The 21,010-nt window shown below is 42.6% G+C and overlaps 1 protein-coding gene across 2 annotated transcripts in view; it reads left to right on the top strand.

Annotated features, from left to right (window-relative positions):
• The window catches only part of DVL3 (dishevelled segment polarity protein 3), a 77,998-nt gene that overhangs the window by 17,308 nt on the left and 39,680 nt on the right, over positions 1-21,010 (top strand). For both annotated transcript variants that reach the window (XM_072142408.1, XM_072142409.1), the window contains exons 2-3: positions 7,611-7,680; positions 12,969-13,090. In XM_072142408.1, coding sequence (XP_071998509.1) covers positions 7,611-7,680; positions 12,969-13,090 — 192 coding nt within the window. The remainder of the gene's footprint in view (positions 1-7,610; positions 7,681-12,968; positions 13,091-21,010) is intronic.

Below are 21,010 nucleotides of genomic sequence, written 5' to 3'. Positions count from 1 at the left end.
GGTTTGTGGGAGGTTAAGTGGCAGGGCCTCCGTCTTGGAAGTGTTAACTTTGTAGCCAGTGAGGCGACCATATTGTATTAACCGCACTTGTAAATTGGGGAGGGAGATAAGGGGTTCGGTTATATACCCCATTATCTATAAAGTGCTACAGAATATGTAAAGAAAGATTTATTATTCATCCCTTGTGCTCCCTCATGTGATTAGTGAGGGGACAGGTCAGTCATTGCGTCTGTGGTGGTTCCCAGTGGCAGGTAAGTGTATGTATACCGTTCATACTTGGGATATATGTTTTCTATCTTGCCATACATGACAAGAAGGTTTTTCCTTTTTTTTTCTTTTTTCTGTAGTTCACATTTCGAGACGTTATAATAAACAAAGGGCAGGTGTCCTACACTAAATCCTGCCCCTTCACTGACAGCTGTCTTGTCCCAATGGGTGCCATAGAGCCTCCCTGACACTTATTGTTATTCATCCCTTCATAGCCATGGGGGATGGGAGACTTTGTTCCTCTCTTAATTTAACAGCTGTGTATCTGCTATTCCTCAGTGCTGGGAGATTGTAAATTCTGCCTGCTTAAGGAAACATGGTAAGACTGTGTTTAGACAGTGCCATTGATGCACATGTTTTCTGCTTAGTAGTGAAGTCAGTGTTTTTTGTTTTGTTTTTTTTTTGTTTGCCCAGGAAACACAGGGTTGGGGGTAGTGTGTGTGTGCATATAAATCGGTATGTTTTTTTTAAAATATATAAATATATATATATTATATTATGAAAAAAACATACCAATTTATTACAACATGTGCCAAGCTGTTAATAAATCAGTACTTTTTTTTTTCCACATAAAACCTCGGAATGCTGCCATTTCTTTCTGCTTATACTTTGGAGGAACTGTGGTCCAGGTTTAGGAAGTGCACCTGAGTGGTATTTACATCTAGGAATGCTTCTATAAATTTATATATATATATATATATATATATATATATATATACTCACACTCATGTTTGGCCTACAGGTGGCTGTGGATTTTTCAGTTTTAGTTATGAACATCACCTCCTCTTTCTGCATGTGCATAGAAAACTTGTATTTTATATTATTATTTCATCAACATAGTAAATAAATGATCTATTCCATCATATTCTCCAGAGATTTATATTGTGGGGGTCATATGCAAATAATAAAAACCGTCATAGGAGTGAGATCAGTCTATTAGGATGCTTGTATAATGGTCCAGTCATTCGCTATAAGGCAACGGAATAAAACTAATCAAATAAATAAAAATTCTGCTGTTTGAACCAGTCAATAGCCAACATCTTGTGTACAGAATCCAAAGTCAGTGTGATGCTGGGAAGTCTGTAGCTTGGTATCTGGTGTTTTGCTGGATAATGGATGGGAGTACATGGAATGTATTGGGAAAGAGTGAGTTTAAAGGAAATCTACCATCAGAGGTCGCAATAACGCCTCTAAATGCATCTATGATGCTTGTACAGGCTGATTTACTCCCCCCCCCCCCCCCCCTCTCAAAAAAAAAAAAAAAAAGCACCAAGCGTATCAATACACTTAGTGATTATCCTGTTTGAATGTGGACTTCCAGCTCCAAGCGTTGCCAGCACTCGCTGCAATCTTACTGCAAAGGATATTTTCCTCCTTTGTATCATAGCACTGAGTGACTGAAAGAAGAATGAGGGACTTCCAGCTGAGTGTCCGGGCTCTACCAGGGGGCTCTCTGTGCCTGGTGCTGAAAGACAGGTTAGGGAAGGAGGATTGAGGATTGGAGCGGGATTTGTTCTCCATGAGGTGTAGACTGGTGGGCGGGGCCATGGTTCGGTTGCCAGGACTGTGCTCCTCAGTCATTGTGGATGACGCTAAAATGTCTGATCTGATTACAATTATTAGATCACCTGGCTGAACAGCCCAAAACATTGCTTGGCTCTTGTCTGATGCCCACTGGCAGCTACTGTGTTGTCTGTGCCCATGTGAGCGTCACTGGCAGGTACAGCACCTCATCTCTGTGGGAAGTAAGAGAATTCCTAAAGAAGCCGTTCTTGCCAGTCATAACGTGTAGGTGCCATTGGTTTATAGTTGCATTCTTGACTGTTCATTCTTATTTTTTTTCTTTGCTGATGGTAGATCTATATGGCATAGCATCTTTATTTCCTTATGATAACCGATTTCTCCCAATACTATATAATTATTAAACATTGCAGTACATCACACATTCTTTATATTCTCTAGCTTTACAATACTGATCTTTTACATTATCTTGCGCATAGTCCTAGTTATTTCTGTTGTACATCCTGTTCCTCCTGTTGTTTGTATCCTTGGTAATAACCAATATGTCCAGTTCTCTGACTCAGGAATGTACTAACTCTCTTTAAGACTTGTACAGAAGGGGACCTACAAACCCTTGTTTGTACCTTCACTATCAGCTTCCCTTGCGCTTTCATTATTTCAGATGGAAAAAATTGCGGAAATAACAGTAGCAGTAATTATAGTCAATTGAAAGTAATGTAAATTTTTAAGCGTATCTCTTAGACTTCCATCAATATTGCTTTGGTGATGGAAGATAATGTAGAGCTGAACAAAGGTGTGAAGTGGGCCAAAGCCCAAAAAAGTTGGTGTAAAGACTGGACATTGAGGCAGATTTTCTCCCCAAAAGGAGACCTTGATGAACTGCCTCCGTATAAACCGGTGTAGTATTTGTTAATCTTCATCTCCGGCCAGAAGTATCTGTATACTGTACAGATCACTGATTACAGTGATCCAATGGGCTGTTGCCATTAGATCATTGTTATCTGTGATCTATATACATGTAGTCCCCTACTTAAGAACACCCGATTTACAGACGACCCCTAGTAACAAACAGTCCTCTGGATGTTGGTAATTTACTATACTTTAGTCCTAGGCTACAATACACAGCTATAACAGTTATTTAATGTGTCTGCAGTTAAGATTTATTGTTAATCCTGGTTCTTATGACAATCCAACATTTTTAAGATCCAATTGTCACAGAGACCAAAAAAGAATTAACTGGAGTTACAATTATAAAATATACAGTTCCGACTCGCATACAAACTCAACTTAAGAACAAACCTACAGAACCTATCTAGTATGTAACTGCCTGTATACGAAAAGCAGGGAACACATATATAATGTGTTCCATTGTAAATGTGCCCCTGTAAAATAAAGTGTAATTAAAAAGCAAACAAAAACAAATTCTTATAAAAGATGAATTTAGAAGGAAGGAGGCCATGGATAACAAATATAAGAAGATTACCACCGTCAGTGTCTGGATCTATGAGTAAGTGCCCCTGTTACCTTTAAAGGACATCTACAACCATGATGAAGGATTGTATGCAAATGAACCTGAGGGGCTCCAGGCTCTATTAACACATATGGAGCCTGGAGCCCCCCAGGCTCATTTGCATACAGTCCTTCTTCCTGGTGGTAGATGCTCTTTATGTTTCATACAAATAGGGAATGAGATAGCCCTGTATGAAGAGATGGGTTTGGAAGCACATTTGAGACTTCAGTAGTTGGTTATTAGTCTGATAGTTCGAGGTAGTGCGTTCCGGAGAATTGGTTCAGTTCAGGAAAAGTGCAGGAGGCGGTTTATAGGCGTTTTCATTTGAAAAGAGTAGATGTAGTATTAGCAAGAAAAATGTGGCTGATCGTTGCTATGGAGGATTGGCTTTTGGATCGACCACATTGAACATTTGCAGTTTATCAAACCAATTTATTGGCGCTGTATATGGCTTGGAGGGATGGCAGGAATCATACATTTTACATCAATCTGCCATGAGTAACTTGGCAATCTGCAGATAGATTACATTTTGAGGGGCGTTTTGTTGTGCAGTAATAGCATATTAGAAATATATTTGAGATTTTCAGTTATTTTATGCATTCTCTCCATTTCTCTGAGATGAATTCCCAAAACAATCAAAAATGATAAAGAAAAACATACATTGTTCCATTTGTGGAACATACGGCAGAAGTCTGACAGATTGTGTTGACTTTCACTGCTTGGTGGTGACAGCTGGCCAGTCTGAATGGATTTCTCTATATCTCTAAGAAGAAAACACAATTATTTGGCCACTCGTGATGATGATGGTAATAATAATATTATTGATTTCTTGTGCGATGGTTGTCTGCAAATAAGTAAGAAGGGATTGAGTCTTTGTTCACACCATAGTTGCTATATGTATTCGGTTTTTGCACAGTGGAATGAAGTTTTCTCCAGCACATAAACCAAACATTAAGGTTAAAGAAGATGTGAACCGCGTCTGTAGAGGGCTCTGAATGCTCTAGGAAACTAAAATGTTGGATGTGTCCAAGAAAAACAGCTTCTGGCCCCATCCACACAGCATTTGCTTTCTGAAAAGTAGACCTTGTATGGCTTTTAAGTAGGATCATGGTTAGATCCTGAGGAGTTGTGCTTCCAATTGTTAGCTATTATTCTACATAGAAATGTCTTTCTATGTATACATGTAGGTGTTCTACATGTCTATGCTCTAAATGTAGGTGTTGGTGAATTTAGAACAAGTGTTAGATATTGGGTAGCTCAGTGATCATTGTATATATCTTGCCTATAATTTCTATACGCAGGACTATGCCTAGAAGTGGTTATTACAATTGTGCTGGTCCATGTACAGCCTCTGTTCCCTGAATTTGTTGGTATTCAGCACATGAAGATGTGGAGTGGGCTGGAGAGATGACTGTGTGTGGCCTGCAGTGACAGTAGGTGGAAGCTATACTATCTTTAGCCTGGTTCTTTTCTGTCCTGGCTTCTTATTCTGTATTTCTGTCTCTTCTACAGCATGCTACATACGTAGGCTCGTGTAGTAAGAGTGTTGCTGGTTAAAGGCATCCGATGAGCTGCCACGTAATAGGCAATTTTTTGAGCATTTCTGACAGCAATAACCGCACTGTTATTCTGTGTGCTCCTCTGCAATGTAGGTTTGTTCAGCTGTGTCTCTAGGTCCACTGTTGAAGCATCCACCCTTACCAGCAGGAATCCCTATACTTATGTCTGCTTTTATGGTGTTTGCATATTCCCAGTGTGGAATTTATTCACAAGGTTTATGTTATTGGGAGTGTCTACTGCTCTTACTCTGCAGACATCTGTTAATATCCCAAGGGATCGTAATTGGGTGTGCAAGTCACAATGGTGACTGCTATATGTTTACTAGGACATTAAAGGTCATGGCTTGGAGAGCATCCGAATCATCTACCCTTAATGTGCCATTTGGTTTTAGTTATTGCATTGATTCCTTGTGTATATTTTATGCTGCTGACTGACCTAATAGGAAACACATTGATGGTTTTCAGCTTTACTCTGATCTTCTATACACTCTGTTTTTTTTTTTTAGAGAAGTGTCTCACTGTTTTTGTATTTATTTTATTAGTTGCTTGTTATTTCTCGTATTAATCTCCTTTTGATTTTTATTACAGTTTTTACAATACAAAGCTGACAAAATAGAATACACACAGTATACATTCACAGCATCATACATTTTCCTGCCAGCAACCTTAATTTACACATTATTTGTCATTTTATGATCCTCCCCATCCTCCCACTCACACCCACCTGACCAGAGAAGAAGAAAAAATATAAAGCAAATGTACCTTTTGCCCGTCATTCTATATCCATTTCCCCCATATTTTAGTACATTTCTCAGTATTTCACTTCTTTCAGTTTTTATTATTTCAAATAGCTTAATTTTCAATGTCAAGTTCTACCAGCTTTTAACATTTTGGCGTCGCATTGCTTGCCCATTCTTTGGTGATGGGAATCTTCGCAATTGTCATTAGTCTTTAACAATAAAACCTGGCTTATTTCTCCTGTACCTCTAGTCTTAAACCTCCCAATGACTATTGGGATTGTAGGGACCAGGGCCGTTCACAGGACACTGTTGATCCGTTCATATATATCTGCCCAGAGTTTACTGATGTTAGGACGGGACCAAACAATGTACAAAATAAGCATTGTCGTGGGCTCTCCCCCTCATACATTATACTAGGTAATATGATGCATTTACTTTCTGTTTTATTCACTTAACCTACTCCCTTATGTTCTCTTGGCTGCTATTACTCTGCACACAGCACTTTATTTGTGCACTACCATCTTTGTGTTTTATATTACATTGTTGTAGTGAAACTGTCTGTGATTGAATCCACGATGCACTTTATTTGTATATAATCTTTTCTTAAGCATTATTTGGACCCCATTATTGGGATGATGTGTATATATATATCTAATTGACAGCCTTGTTCATTTTTTCTATTTTTGTTTTGTCATTTACGTGAGGAATACCTTATTGAGGAGAGTCCTTTATGTTTGTCATTCCCTACATTGGGTTTTTAAATGTTTTTATTGTCTTGTTTATGAATTAATAAATTGATATTTTCTACACATCCGCTGTTTTTCTTCTCTGGATCTGATGGGAATCTTCGCAATTGTCATTAATCTTTAACAATAAAACCTGGCTTATTTCTCCTATACCTCTAGTCTTAAACCTCCCAATGACTATTGGGATTGTAGGGACCAGGGCCGTTCACAGGACATTGTTGATCCGTTCATATATTTCTGCCCAGAGTTTACTGATGTTAGGACGGGACCAAACAATGTACAAAATAAGCATTGTCGTTTACACATTTGTAACATTTAGAGGAGTCCCTAATTTTTATTTTATAAAGTTTGACAGGAAAATAATAGAGCATGTAAATTTTAACTTGAATTTATCTCAACATTTTCTACATATCCCGTCCTTACTTCGAAATCGGACCTACCCATCTTTCCCACCCAATCTGACTTCTCTTTGACCCCTTCAGAGTAACCAAATATTTATACATTCTTGAAAGTGTGCCCCTTTTATTCCTTGTGGTTTTAATATACTCTGTAGATTGGTGTGTGTCGATTCTTACATTTTTATAAGCTGATAACATTTTTACTGCGTGAGCAACCGTAAAAAATCCCTACAAAACTATAAATTCTAAAACCATTTATAACCACAGAATATGAATACGGTGCTCATGAAGGTTGAATGTAGTGGACGATCCATGTTACTGCAGTTTAGCTCACATCAGAGTGCAGATGTTCTTTGTTAGTTTCCCAGTTCCTGAGAACAGCTGATTTGTAGGTTGTTGGACCCTCAACAATCTCTCCATGGGTTAATCAAAATTTTGATATAAATGCAATAGATTCCAGCACCTCGTGTTGATATTAAAACTTCATTTTTTCTTTTAACGTGAATTGCTGGACTTTATTGCATTTATGAAAGCTTTGAATTTCTTTCTGCTGGAGAGCTGATATGTGGTACCCATTGATAGAAGAATCATGAGGCATTTGCAGGCTAAGAACTTGCATGAATTTACTCTTGTGAATCATTCCTTTTTAGGCCACCAAATGCCTATAACAACTGTTCATTTATTGGTTATAAGGAAAAATATTTATAAAGCACAACCAATAAGAAATCAGTAAAAATGTTTCCATAAGTGTAGCCACATGCATTGGTATACCCTACTTTGACAACTCATGCAGTGGTGTTACTGTTAATATTTTTCTTATTTAAACTTTGTGTATTCTGATTTTTTTTCATTTTTTCTTTTTCTTGTAGAGTGGTGAAAGAAGAAATTTCAGATGACAATGCAAAGCTGCCATGCTTCAATGGGCGGGTAGTATGCTGGGTAAGTTAGTGTGTGGTCACATAGCCTCAGCCAGTTTTATCATTCAGCAGTAGTTATCTTCAATGAAATGTTGTTTTGACCTTGGTCTCACATATTCCTTTCTATATGGGCTCATGCACATAGCCATGGTTTGCGCTTTCATGTGTGTGAGCCACCTGTCTTGCCCACAAAACGCAAAGCAGGACTGTTTTCCTGCTAAGGTTTGTGGACCACACACACAGATGGCATGAGCCACAAACAGTGGACCACGGATCGGTTCTTTGCAGCCCATGAATGCACATGTTATTGAGCAGGTCGGGTGAGTTTGAGAATGTCTATTCTAACTTTACACCTCATATTTGTTGACTTAGTTAATCCTCCAAAAATGTGTCAAAAAGTTATCACATTTGCAAAATTGTTGGAGTAACCGAAGCCGGACCTATTTTGTTGCACGGGTTCAAAAAAGGCATTGAAACATTTTTGTATCCAATCTTTGATTGATAAATATGCCTTTATGTTTTTTATTTGAAATGCACAGTCAACATAAGTACAGACTAAAAGTTTGGAGACGCCTTCTCATTCAAAGAGTTTTCTGTATTTTCATGACTATAAAAATTGTAGATTCATACTGAAGGCATCAAAACTATGAATTAACACAAGTGGAATTATATAGATTTTTCAAAGTAGCTATCTTTTGCTTTGATTACTACTTTGCAGACTCTTGGCATTCTCTTGAGGAGCTTCAAAAGGTAGTCACCAGAAAAGGTTTTCACATCACAGGTGTGCCCTGCCAGGTTCTTATAAGTGGGGTTGGGACCATCAATTGTGTTGTGCAGAAGGCAGGTGGAACAGCTGAAAGTCCTACTGAATAGACTGTTAGCTTTTTCTAACCATAATACAAATAAAGAAAAGTAAAGAAAGAAATTAAAGAAAAACAAGTGGCCATCATTACTTTTATTAAATGAAGTTCAGTCAGTTTGAAAAATTGGGAAAACTTTGAAAGTGTCCCCAAGTGCAGTTGCAAAAACCATCAAGAGCTACAATGAAACTGGCTCACATGAGGACCACCCCAGGAAAGGAAGACCAAGAGTAACCTCTGCTGTGGAGGATGAGTTCATCCCAGTCACCAGCCTCAGAAATCGCAGATTACCAGCAACTCAGATTAGAGACCAGATCACTGCCATACAGAGTTCTAGCAGCAGATGGATCCTTACAACAACTGGTAAGAGGAGACTGTGTATAGCAGCCTTCATGCTAAAATAGCTGCTAGGAAACCACTGTTAAGGACAGGCAACAAGAACAAGAGACTTGTTTGGGCTAAAGAACACAAGGAATGGACATTAGTCCAAATTTGAGATCTTTGGTTCCAACCATGGAATGGACTCTGCATGCCTGGTTCCCACTGTGAAGCCTGGAGGAGACATACTGAACCAGCATGGTTACCACAGCATCTTGCGGCGACATGCTATTCCATCCGGTTTGCGTTTAGTTGGACCATCATTTATTTTCCAACAGGACACTGACCCCAAACACAAATCCAGGCTGTGAAAGGACTATTTGATCAAGGAGAGTGATGGGGTGCTACGTCAGATGACCTGGCCTCCACAGTCACCAGACCTAAACCCAATTAAGATGGTTTCGGGTGAGCTGGATCACAGAGTGAATGCAAAGGGGCCAACAAGTTCTAAACCTCTCTGGGAACTCCTTCAAGACTGTTAGAAGACATTTCAGGTGACTACCTCTTGAAGATCATCAAGAGAGTGCCAAGAGTGTGCAAAGCAGTAATGAAAGCAAAAGGTGGCTACTTTGTGGATTCACACTGAAGGCATCAAAACTACGAATTAACATATGTGCAATTATATATTTAACAAAAAAGTGTGAAAAAACTGAAAATGTCTTTTATTCTAGATTCTTCAAATATTTAATTGCATAAGTTTTAATTCGTAGTTTTGATGCCTTCAGTGTGAATGTACAATTTTTATTTTCATGAAAATACACAAAACTCTTTGAATGAGAAGTTGTGTCCAAACTTTTGGTCTTTACTGTAGGTCTTTGTAATGAGGGAGCTGGTCTGTATTAAATTAGGTGCACTATTTGAGTTTTTTGGGGTTTGCATTTCTCCTGACTTCACATCAGACTGGGTAGAGTATAGGAGACTGTGCACACAGGTTAGATGCGGCATTGCATGTAGGTGATATCACTGTAATAAAGCTTCCAGTGTCATGTACAACTGTAAATTCACAACAGATTCATTCATTTAATAGCTATGTGTATACATATTTTACACTTTGTTTATATACAGTGAAAATCTGTCCATGTCCTAGTTGTTTCTATGCTCCGGAGCAGAGCAGCAAAACCTTCAAGGGGCCGCACTAGAAACCAACACCATAGACATACTAAAACCACAGTACATCACATTGCCACCCCAGAAACAAGTACTGTTGTAACTAGTGCATTTGTACAATTACTAATGCAGACCACAGAGCGTGCTCAAACCAGACGATAATAAGACTCAAGACCTAAACTCGCTAGACTGATATGGAGACTAAGAAGGTTACTGCCTATGCTAAGGTTCCACTGCAAAATCCCTTATGGGACAACCCTGGCCTCAGACATATTACAAATGAGATAGACCCGGCTTTCTGGAGATCTCATGGCGTCTATACCATATCCAACATATGGGATAAAACCTCTCTTTTTACCTCTTGAACAACTAAAGGATAAATTCCAAATCCCCAGACATAGCTTTTAAAGGTTCTTGAAACTGACACATGTGCTGCAAGCACAGTTTTCTAAGGGGAGCTAAGATCCCAGGACCCTGGTGGCCTTATAGCTAACACATACTCCCACCTAATCCAAGCAAAAACCCACACCATGCTTTGTCGAGCTTTGGAGGAATGAAAATCCTTGATTCCGTCCTTGAGCAGGGATGAGTTTGCAGATTTATTGTAGTCACATAGGTTTCACCAGCTATAAATAATAGCTTGATTCAATTTGTCCTATATCAATCTATCTTTCTTTAATCTGATCATTTAAGATGGGACACATTCCCTCTCCCAACTGTCCTACATGCCAGTATATTCCGGCCTCCTTCTATCATGTGATCTGGGAATGCCTGACTTTGCTGTCTTTTTGGGCTGCAATTCTGACTACTTTAACCGATATAGTGGGTTAGCCAGTTTCTCTTGACCGTAAGATCTGCTTTTTTGGCTGAGGAATTCTGGTCCAACTACACTAGAATTTTTTTGAGAGAAACTCTTTGCATGGTCCGTAAAATCGTACCCATCCACATGATGGATTCTGGTCCACTGAGCATATCCCAATGAAATAAAATTAGTGAACTATGTTATTCCTTATAAAAAAATGCAGTATAAACCTAGATCCGCCCAGAGAAATTAAATAAAAATGGCGAAAATGGTGCGACTCTCCTCTAACTCTCTGCTCTACTGCCGCCTGATTTAACCATGATCATATTATCCAAACTGAAAAGTTGGGATGCCTCTGCAGGTTAGGCGACTTCACTGTGTTGTTTAAGGACCTTGCTATGTTACAAACAGACCGATATCTCACGAGACTGTTAATGTTTCATATATGGTTTAGCATTCAGTTTTTTTAGGTCTTGTATAGTACTTATGATATTATATTTTGATGTATGTCATGTAGTATGCCTTAATACATGATATTGTAACCTCTATGTTCAAATAAATGAGTTTAAAAACAAAATATTACTGGAGACCACCCTTAGAGCTGGCCTATAATTTAGTAGACCCCCAAGAGGATATAATGCAGGAGACCCCGAGAGCAAGCAAACAGCCATGAATACAGGCAGTCCCTGGGTTACATACAAGATGTAGGTTTGTTCTTAAGTTGAATTTGTATGTAAGTCAGAACTGTATATTTTATCATTGTAATCCCAGCCAGAACTTTTTCGGTCTCTGTGACAATTGGATTTTAAAAATGTTGGGTTGATATAAGAACCAGGATTAACATTAAAGCTTCATTACAGACACCTGTGATAACTGTTACAGCTGATTATTGTAGCCTAGGACTAAAGTACAATAAATTACCAATATCTAGAGGTCCGTTTGTAACTAGGGATCGTATGTAAGTTGAGTGTTCTTAAGTAGGGGACCGCCTGTACTGGAGACCTCTCCCTCCCTCAAAGCAGTCAATAATACTGGCTATATGACTGTCCATTAGCTCTGCCTTTTGTCGATGTTAGCTCGTCATCCTGCAGAGGGGAGGGGTTCCCCAAAAGACTGTTACTGCTGTATATTTATATAGTGGGATATATATCAATGGAAGAAAGAAACTTAATGTGAACAGAGCTTTAGTCTCTTTTAACCCCTTCTTTGGCTCCAAAGCTAGAAGTTCTCTAAGACAATATGTACATTACACAAATAACAGATCCATGCTCCGTTATTTCCAGTCCATGTACCAAACTCCGTTATTTCCAGTCCATGTACCACAGCTGTGTGTATGAGTCCATAGAAATGAATTTGTTCTTGTAATATCCTTTGAATCAATGGATAACACACATACAAAAACAACATTTGTATGCATTCAGACCAAATCAGATCTTGACAGCTGCTGCAGTCTTGGAAACCTGTTGTGCTGCCATTACATATGGAAACCGTTAAATGCTTTATACTCTTCCAAATCCAAAACAGCTTATTTCATCCTTAAATGCCTGTCCAGGAAAATCCATCTCTGCTTCTGCCAGGCTTCTGTTATTATCGTGTGTTGTTTCTCCATTGAATTGTTTCCTCCATTCTTCTTTGTCTTTCCCTTACTTGGCTCTCCTCTTCCAATCTACATACTTGTGCTGTGAGTCACAGTGTGTACCAGGTCTGTCGGCTTAGGGGAATGGCTGACCACAGTCTCCTCTGTCCTTTTGGTCTCCAGGTCAGATGAGGTAATAGGATGTTGTCAGCACCAGAATTTTAACCTGTAATTGTGGAATATTCTTGACCATGCAGGAGATGTAGTGGCCTTTAAAGAATTCAGTTCCTTGTCATGTTTGGGTACTTGGTTGGTTCATGGAAGCATATCTGCTTGTTGTTCTACCGATAGGCCTATATTTATATATAGTTTTTCTACTCTGTATGTTTTTGTTTTTTGTGGTGTTCAGTATTTGCAGTTGTTGTTTTGTATAATAAATGGTAAATATTGATATTTATGTGTCTGTAAAATCCTAAATGTAATCATTAGGTGGCAGTGACTGGGTTCTGTCAGCAGACACATCCCTTCAGTCTGTAAATTTAGTACGTGTGTGGTCACCAATGGCATTTTCTTTACTTTCTTCACAGCTCGTCTCTGCAGATGGTTCCCAGTCTGATGCGGGCTCTGTGTGCGCTGACAGTCATTCAGATTTGCCTCCACCAATCGAGCGGACAGGAGGCATTGGAGACTCCCGTCCACCATCTTTTCAGTAAGTGTGTATGTTTTTTGGGAACCAACTCTGGAAAAAGATGTTACTTATGACTGCTAATAAATAAATTATATGAACCCCTTCATGACCGATTGTTGACCGAGGTCATTGTTGCCTGAATGTTCAGGTCAATTTTTGACATTCTGCTATGCGCTTCTATGGAAAAGCTTTACATATAACAATTTTTACTTCCTGTATATACTCGAGTATAAGCCGACCCGAGTATAAGCCGAGACCCCAAATTTTACCACCAAAAACTGGAAAAACCTATTGACTCGAGTATAAGCCGAGGGTGTAGTTTACAGCCAGCCTGCCCCCTGTAGTTTACAGCCAGCCTGCCCCCTGTAGTTTACAGCCAGCCTGCCCCCTGTAGTTTACAGCCAGCCTGCCCCCTGTAGTTTACAGCCAGCCTGCCCCCTGTAGTTTACAGCCAGCCTGCCCCCTGTAGTTTACAGCCAGCCTGCCCCCTGTAGTTTACAGCCAGCCTGCCCCCTGTAGTTTACAGCCAGCCTGCCCCCTGTAGTTTACAGCCAGCCTGCCCCCTGTAGTTTACAGCCTGCCTGCCCCCTGTAGTTTACAGCCTGCCTGCCCCCTGTAGTTTACAGCCTGCCTGCCCCCTGTAGTAGTATACAGCCTGCCTGCCCCCTGTAGTAGTATACAGCCTGCCTGCCCCCCTGTAGTAGTATACAGCCTGCCTGCCCCCCTGTAGTAGTATACAGCCTGCCTGCCCCCCTGTAGTAGTATACAGCCTGCCTGCCCCCCTGTAGTAGTATACAGCCTGCCTGCCCCCCTGTAGTAGTATACAGCCTGCCTGCCCCCCTGTAGTAGTATACAGCCTGCCTGCCCCCCTGTAGTAGTATACAGCCTGCCTGCCCCCCTGTAGTAGTATACAGCCTGCCTGCCCCCCTGTAGTAGTATACAGCCTGCCTGCCCCCCTGTAGTAGTATACAGCCTGCCTGCCCCCCTGTAGTAGTATACAGCCTGCCTGCCCCCCTGTAGTAGTATACAGCCTGCCTGCCCCCCTGTAGTAGTATACAGCCTGCCTGCCCCCCTGTAGTAGTATACAGCCTGCCTGCCCCCCTGTAGTAGTATACAGCCTGCCTGCCCCCCTGTAGTAGTATACAGCCTGCCTGCCCCCCTGTAGTAGTATACAGCCTGCCTGCCCCCCTGTAGTAGTATACAGCCTGCCTGCCCCCCTGTAGTAGTATACAGCCTGCCTGCCCCCCTGTAGTAGTATACAGCCTGCCTGCCCCCCTGTAGTAGTATACAGCCTGCCTGCCCCCCTGTAGTAGTATACAGCCTGCCTGCCCCCCTGTAGTAGTATACAGCCTGCCTGCCCCCCTGTAGTAGTATACAGCCTGCCTGCCCCCCTGTAGTAGTATACAGCCTGCCTGCCCCCCTGTAGTAGTATACAGCCTGCCTGCCCCCCTGTAGTAGTATACAGCCTGCCTGCCCCCCTGTAGTAGTATACAGCCTGCCTGCCCCCCTGTAGTAGTATACAGCCTGCCTGCCCCCCTGTAGTAGTATACAGCCTGCCTGCCCCCCTGTAGTAGTATACAGCCTGCCTGCCCCCCTGTAGTAGTATACAGCCTGCCTGCCCCCCTGTAGTAGTATACAGCCTGCCTGCCCCCCTGTAGTAGTATACAGCCTGCCTGCCCCCCTGTAGTAGTATACAGCCTGCCTGCCCCCCTGTAGTAGTATACAGCCTGCCTGCCCCCCTGTAGTAGTATACAGCCTGCCTGCCCCCCTGTAGTAGTATACAGCCTGCCTGCCCCCCTGTAGTAGTATACAGCCTGCCTGCCCCCCTGTAGTAGTATACAGCCTGCCTGCCCCCCTGTAGTAGTATACAGCCTGCCTGCCCCCCTGTAGTAGTATACAGCCTGCCTGCCCCCCTGTAGTAGTATACAGCCTGCCTGCCCCCCTGTAGTAGTATACAGCCTGCCTGCCCCCCTGTAGTAGTATACAGCCTGCCTGCCCCCCTGTAGTAGTATACAGCCTGCCTGCCCCCCTGTAGTAGTATACAGCCTGCCTGCCCCCCTGTAGTAGTATACAGCCTGCCTGCCCCCCTGTAGTAGTATACAGCCTGCCTGCCCCCCTGTAGTAGTATACAGCCTGCCTGCCCCCCTGTAGTAGTATACAGCCTGCCTGCCCCCCTGTAGTAGTATACAGCCTGCCTGCCCCCCTGTAGTAGTATACAGCCTGCCTGCCCCCCTGTAGTAGTATACAGCCTGCCTGCCCCCCTGTAGTAGTATACAGCCTGCCTGCCCCCCTGTAGTAGTATACAGCCTGCCTGCCCCCCTGTAGTAGTATACAGCCTGCCTGCCCCCCTGTAGTAGTATACAGCCTGCCTGCCCCCCTGTAGTAGTATACAGCCTGCCTGCCCCCCTGTAGTAGTATACAGCCTGCCTGCCCCCCTGTAGTAGTATACAGCCTGCCTGCCCCCCTGTAGTAGTATACAGCCTGCCTGCCCCCCTGTAGTAGTATACAGCCTGCCTGCCCCCCTGTAGTAGTATACAGCCTGCCTGCCCCCCTGTAGTAGTATACAGCCTGCCTGCCCCCCTGTAGTAGTATACAGCCTGCCTGCCCCCCTGTAGTAGTATACAGCCTGCCTGCCCCCCTGTAGTAGTATACAGCCTGCCTGCCCCCCTGTAGTAGTATACAGCCTGCCTGCCCCCCTGTAGTAGTATACAGCCTGCCTGCCCCCCTGTAGTAGTATACAGCCTGCCTGCCCCCCTGTAGTAGTATACAGCCTGCCTGCCCCCCTGTAGTAGTATACAGCCTGCCTGCCCCCCTGTAGTAGTATACAGCCTGCCTGCCCCCCTGTAGTAGTATACAGCCTGCCTGCCCCCCTGTAGTAGTATACAGCCTGCCTGCCCCCCTGTAGTAGTATACAGCCTGCCTGCCCCCCTGTAGTAGTATACAGCCTGCCTGCCCCCCTGTAGTAGTATACAGCCTGCCTGCCCCCCTGTAGTAGTATACAGCCTGCCTGCCCCCCTGTAGTAGTATACAGCCTGCCTGCCCCCCTGTAGTAGTATACAGCCTGCCTGCCCCCCTGTAGTAGTATACAGCCTGCCTGCCCCCCTGTAGTAGTATACAGCCTGCCTGCCCCCCTGTAGTAGTATACAGCCTGCCTGCCCCCCTGTAGTAGTATACAGCCTGCCTGCCCCCCTGTAGTAGTATACAGCCTGCCTGCCCCCCTGTAGTAGTATACAGCCTGCCTGCCCCCCTGTAGTAGTATACAGCCTGCCTGCCCCCCTGTAGTAGTATACAGCCTGCCTGCCCCCCTGTAGTAGTATACAGCCTGCCTGCCCCCCTGTAGTAGTATACAGCCTGCCTGCCCCCCTGTAGTAGTATACAGCCTGCCTGCCCCCCTGTAGTAGTATACAGCCTGCCTGCCCCCCTGTAGTAGTATACAGCCTGCCTGCCCCCCTGTAGTAGTATACAGCCTGCCTGCCCCCCTGTAGTAGTATACAGCCTGCCTGCCCCCCTGTAGTAGTATACAGCCTGCCTGCCCCCCTGTAGTAGTATACAGCCTGCCTGCCCCCCTGTAGTAGTATACAGCCTGCCTGCCCCCCTGTAGTAGTATACAGCCTGCCTGCCCCCCTGTAGTAGTATACAGCCTGCCTCCCCCCCTGTAGTAGTATACAGCCTGCCTCCCCCCCTGTAGTAGTATACAGCCTGCCTCCCCCCCTGTAGTAGTATACAGCCTGCCTGCCCCCCTGTAGTAGTATACAGCCTGCCTGCCCCCCTGTAGTAGTATACAGCCTGCCTCCCCCCTGTAGTAGTATACAGCCTGCCTGCCCCCCTGTAGTAGTATACAGCCTGCCTGCCCCCCTGTAGTAGTATACAGCCTGCCTGCCCCCCTGTAGTAGTATACAGCCTGCCTGCCCCCCTGTAGTAGTATACAGCCTGCCTGCCCCCCTGTAGTAGTATACAGCCTGCCTGCCCCCCTGTAGTAGTATACAGCCTGCCTGCCCCCCTGTAGTAGTATACAGCCTGCCTGCCCCCCTGTAGTAGTATACAGCCTGCCTGCCCCCCTGTAGTAGTATACAGCCTGCCTGCCCCCCTGTAGTAGTATACAGCCTGCCTGCCCCCCTGTAGTAGTATACAGCCTGCCTGCCCCCCTGTAGTAGTATACAGCCTGCCTGCCCCCCTGTAGTAGTATACAGCCTGCCTGCCCCCCGTATGCCAAGTGAATAAAAAAAAAACAAACTTAACCCCTTAACGCTGAAGCCACTTTTCACCTTCCTGACACGGACCATTTTTTAAAATCTGACATGTCTATTTAAGTGGTTATAACTTTGGAACGCTTTAACATATCCAGTTGATTTTGAGATTGTTTTTTCGTGACACATTGTACTTCATGCTGGTTGAGAAATTTAATAAATATATTTAGTATTTATTTATGAAATAAATGGAAATTTGGCAAAAATTTTGAAAAAAACAATGTTTTCCAAATTCAAAATTTTCTACTTTTTGGAAAGTTGGTCATATCACTAAAATAACTTGATAACTAACATTTTCCATATGTCTGCTTTAACTTGGCATCATTTTTCAAACATCTTTTCCTTTATTTTGGATGTTAGGAGGCTTATAACTTTAGGTGCAATTTTTCAGATTTTCACGAAAATCATCAAAACCTACTTTTGGAGGGTCAATTTAGTTAGAAGGGACTTTATAAGGCCCACATGACAGAAACCCCCCACAAATGACACCATTTTAGAAACTACACCCCTCAAAATATTCAAAACAACCTTTGGGAATTTTGTTAACCCTATGAGCGTTTCATGAGTGTGAAAGATAAATGAAAGTGAAATTAGAGAAATGTAATTTTATCTTACTATAGATTCATTGAACACTAAAATTTGCACCTTCACAATGGGTTAAAAAGGAAAATGCATTTTACAATGTTGAGGGCAATTCCTCCTGAGTATGCCAATACCCATTTTGTCACTGTACCCTGCTGTACGGGCACAGGGGGGCACTTGGAATGGAAAGAGCGTTGTTTCGTTTTTGCAGGGTAAATATGGCTGAAAAAGTTTACATGTGTCAGGATGCATTTGGAGAGCCATAGTGGTACCAAAACAGAGGAAAGCCCCAACATGAGACACCATTTTGGAAAGTACACCCCTTGGAGAGTTTAGCAACGTGTAATTTGTGTATTTTTCCCAACAGGTGTTTGATTCAATTAGGCCCCAAAAGGGAAAAAAGGTGAAAATTTTCTCAAAAAAGTCACTTTTGCCCCAAATTTTTGTAAGCCACAAGGGATAAAAGATGAAACAACCCCATAAATGTGTAAAACTATTTCTCCTAAGCACAGAACTGCACCACTTTTGCATATAAAGTGTTGTATGGGTGCAAAGTAGGGCTCAGAAGGGAAAGAGGGGCTTTGGCCTTTTAGAAGCCAGATTTGACAATCATCCTTTACATGTGTCAGGATGCATTTGGAGAGCCCTAGTGGTACCAAAACAGAGGGGAACCCCAACAAGTGTCACCATTTTGGAAAGTTCACCCTTTGGAGAATTCAGAAAGGTGTAATATGTGTATTTACCCCTACAGGTGTTTGCTTCAATTAGGTCCCTAAAAGGAAAAAGGTGAACATTTTCCCCAAAAAGTCACTTTTACGGCTAATTTTTGTATCCCATAAGGCATTAAAGATGAAACGACCCCAAAAAATGTGTACTAGCAATTCTCCCGAGTATAAAATTGCCCCACACATGCAAATAAAATGTTGTATGGGTACGCAGTGAAGCTCAGAAGGGAAAGAGGGGCGTTGGCCTTTTAGAAGCCAAATTTGACAGACATCCTTTACATGTGTCAGGATGCATTTAGAGAGCCGTAGTGGTACCAAAACAGAGGGGAACCCCAACAAGTATCACCATTTTGGAAAGCACACCCCTTAGAGAATTTAGCAAGGTATAATATGTGTATTTGTCCGTAAAGGTGTTTGATTTAATTAGGACTTAAATAGATAAAAGGTGAACATTTTCTTATAAAGGTCATTTTACTCCTAATTTTATATAGCCACAAGGGATAAAAAAATGTAATAACCCCTCAAAATGTGTGAACCTATTTCTCTGGAGTGTAGAAGTACCCCACATGTGTATATAAAATGTTGTATGGGCGCACAGTAAAAGGAAAGGGGAATGTTTGCCTTTTAGAAGCCAAATTTGACAGAAATGTTTGACATGCATTTGGAGAACCCTAGTGGTATAAAACAGATAAGAATCCGAAAAGTGACCCTAATCTTTGAATGCACACCCCTTAGAGAATTTTGCAATGTGTAATATATGTATTTGCCCCTACAGGTGAATGATCCAATTAGGCCCGAATCATTAAAAAGGTGAAAATTTTCCTATAAATGTCACTCTACCCCTAATTTATGTAAGCCACAAGGGATAATATATTAAATAACCCCAAAAAAGGTGTAAAACTATTTCTCCCGAGTGTAGAAGTACCCCACATGTGCATATAAAATGCTTTATGGGCGCACAGTAGAGGAAAAGAGGGATGTTTGTCTTTTAGAGGCCAAATTTGTAAGAAATCCTTCACATGTGTCAGGATACATTTGGAGAGACGTAGTGGTACCAAAACAGAGGAAAACCCGAAAAGTTACCCTAATTGTTGAATGTACACCCCTTGGGGAATATAGCAAGGTGTAATATGTGGTGTAGTGTAATACATGTGGTGAAATGAGCATTTTGAACATATAGGTGCTTTCCAAATATGATGTGCAATGGAGTCCAAGATGGAAATTGCAATTATTTCTGGAAAGTTCAGTGCCCGTTATGTGGCGCCCCTTATGAGATAATCGAGGGGTATAGGGAGCAACGGGACCTAACAGTTGTTACAATTATTCATTTTACCGAAATTAATTCACAATAGGTTGGGCGTGAATTGTGAATGTCTAGTGTATAAGGAGGTAGAATATACCAGGGGACCAACTAAACTTTTGTCACTCTAGAGTTGTCGCAGGTCTCTTAGTACATAGTGTCCATCCTAACTTCTCTTTTGGAACAGACTCTTTATTGAGTCCTACCATTAGAAGCAGCAGAATTCACCGGGAAAATGCTGTCCTGGCAAAACACAGGAACATCTAAACCAGAGGTACTGGGGCCCCGTCCTTCTTGTCCCAATATTAGTTTCCTAATATCTTCCTCTTGAAAACAGAGAAATGATACGGCAGGACATGCACATTGGAACAGCTCGTAAGAGTTGTACACCATAATCTGTACAATGTGCACGGCCCGCACTTTTGTACCATATCTTGGTTTTTCGTAGGGAAATTATCGCCAAGTGTTGCTCTTATTCACCCTAGCGATGCCCATTGTGACGAATATTGCTGCTTTTGGCTGGACCATATCGACCAGCAAATAGCGGCAAACATGGACAGAGGGGGGCAACAAAACCCCTCTGGACCGCAAGGCAAAATTGGTGGCTGTCAGGAACAGCCGCCACCCTGCCCCGATCACCATGTCTACAGACATAGTGACCGGTATTACTGACGTCATAAGTAAATTCGCTGCTATTGGCTCGTCTGAATTGATGAGCCAATAGCAGCGATAATAAACTGGGGGTGTGTGGGGGGGACGTAACCCTTCTGGTCCATGGGGCAGGATGGATGGCTGTCAGGAACAGCTGCCGTCTTACCCCGATCAGTGAACAGCCGCCGTCTTACCCTGACCGGTGTTGGAAAGTCACTACCCGCCGCACCGTTCTATAACAACGCTCGTTGGGAATAGGCTATACAATCTTTATTTATTTTTTAAGCAATTTAGACAAATAAGGGCTTATTTTTTGCGAGACGAGATGCACTGTAAAAAAAACTTAATTTTAGTGGGTTTTTAGCTTATTGAAGAAATTTTATTAACTTTTTACGTGTGGAGGAAAATAAAATCATCAATTCTTGTTTTGGATTTT

Source organism: Engystomops pustulosus, chromosome 3, assembly GCF_040894005.1.
Source record: "Engystomops pustulosus chromosome 3, aEngPut4.maternal, whole genome shotgun sequence".
Lineage (NCBI taxonomy): Eukaryota > Metazoa > Chordata > Amphibia > Anura > Leptodactylidae > Engystomops > Engystomops pustulosus.
Note: the sequence above shows the minus strand (reverse complement) of the source record. Positions and strands in the feature narration are given on the sequence as shown.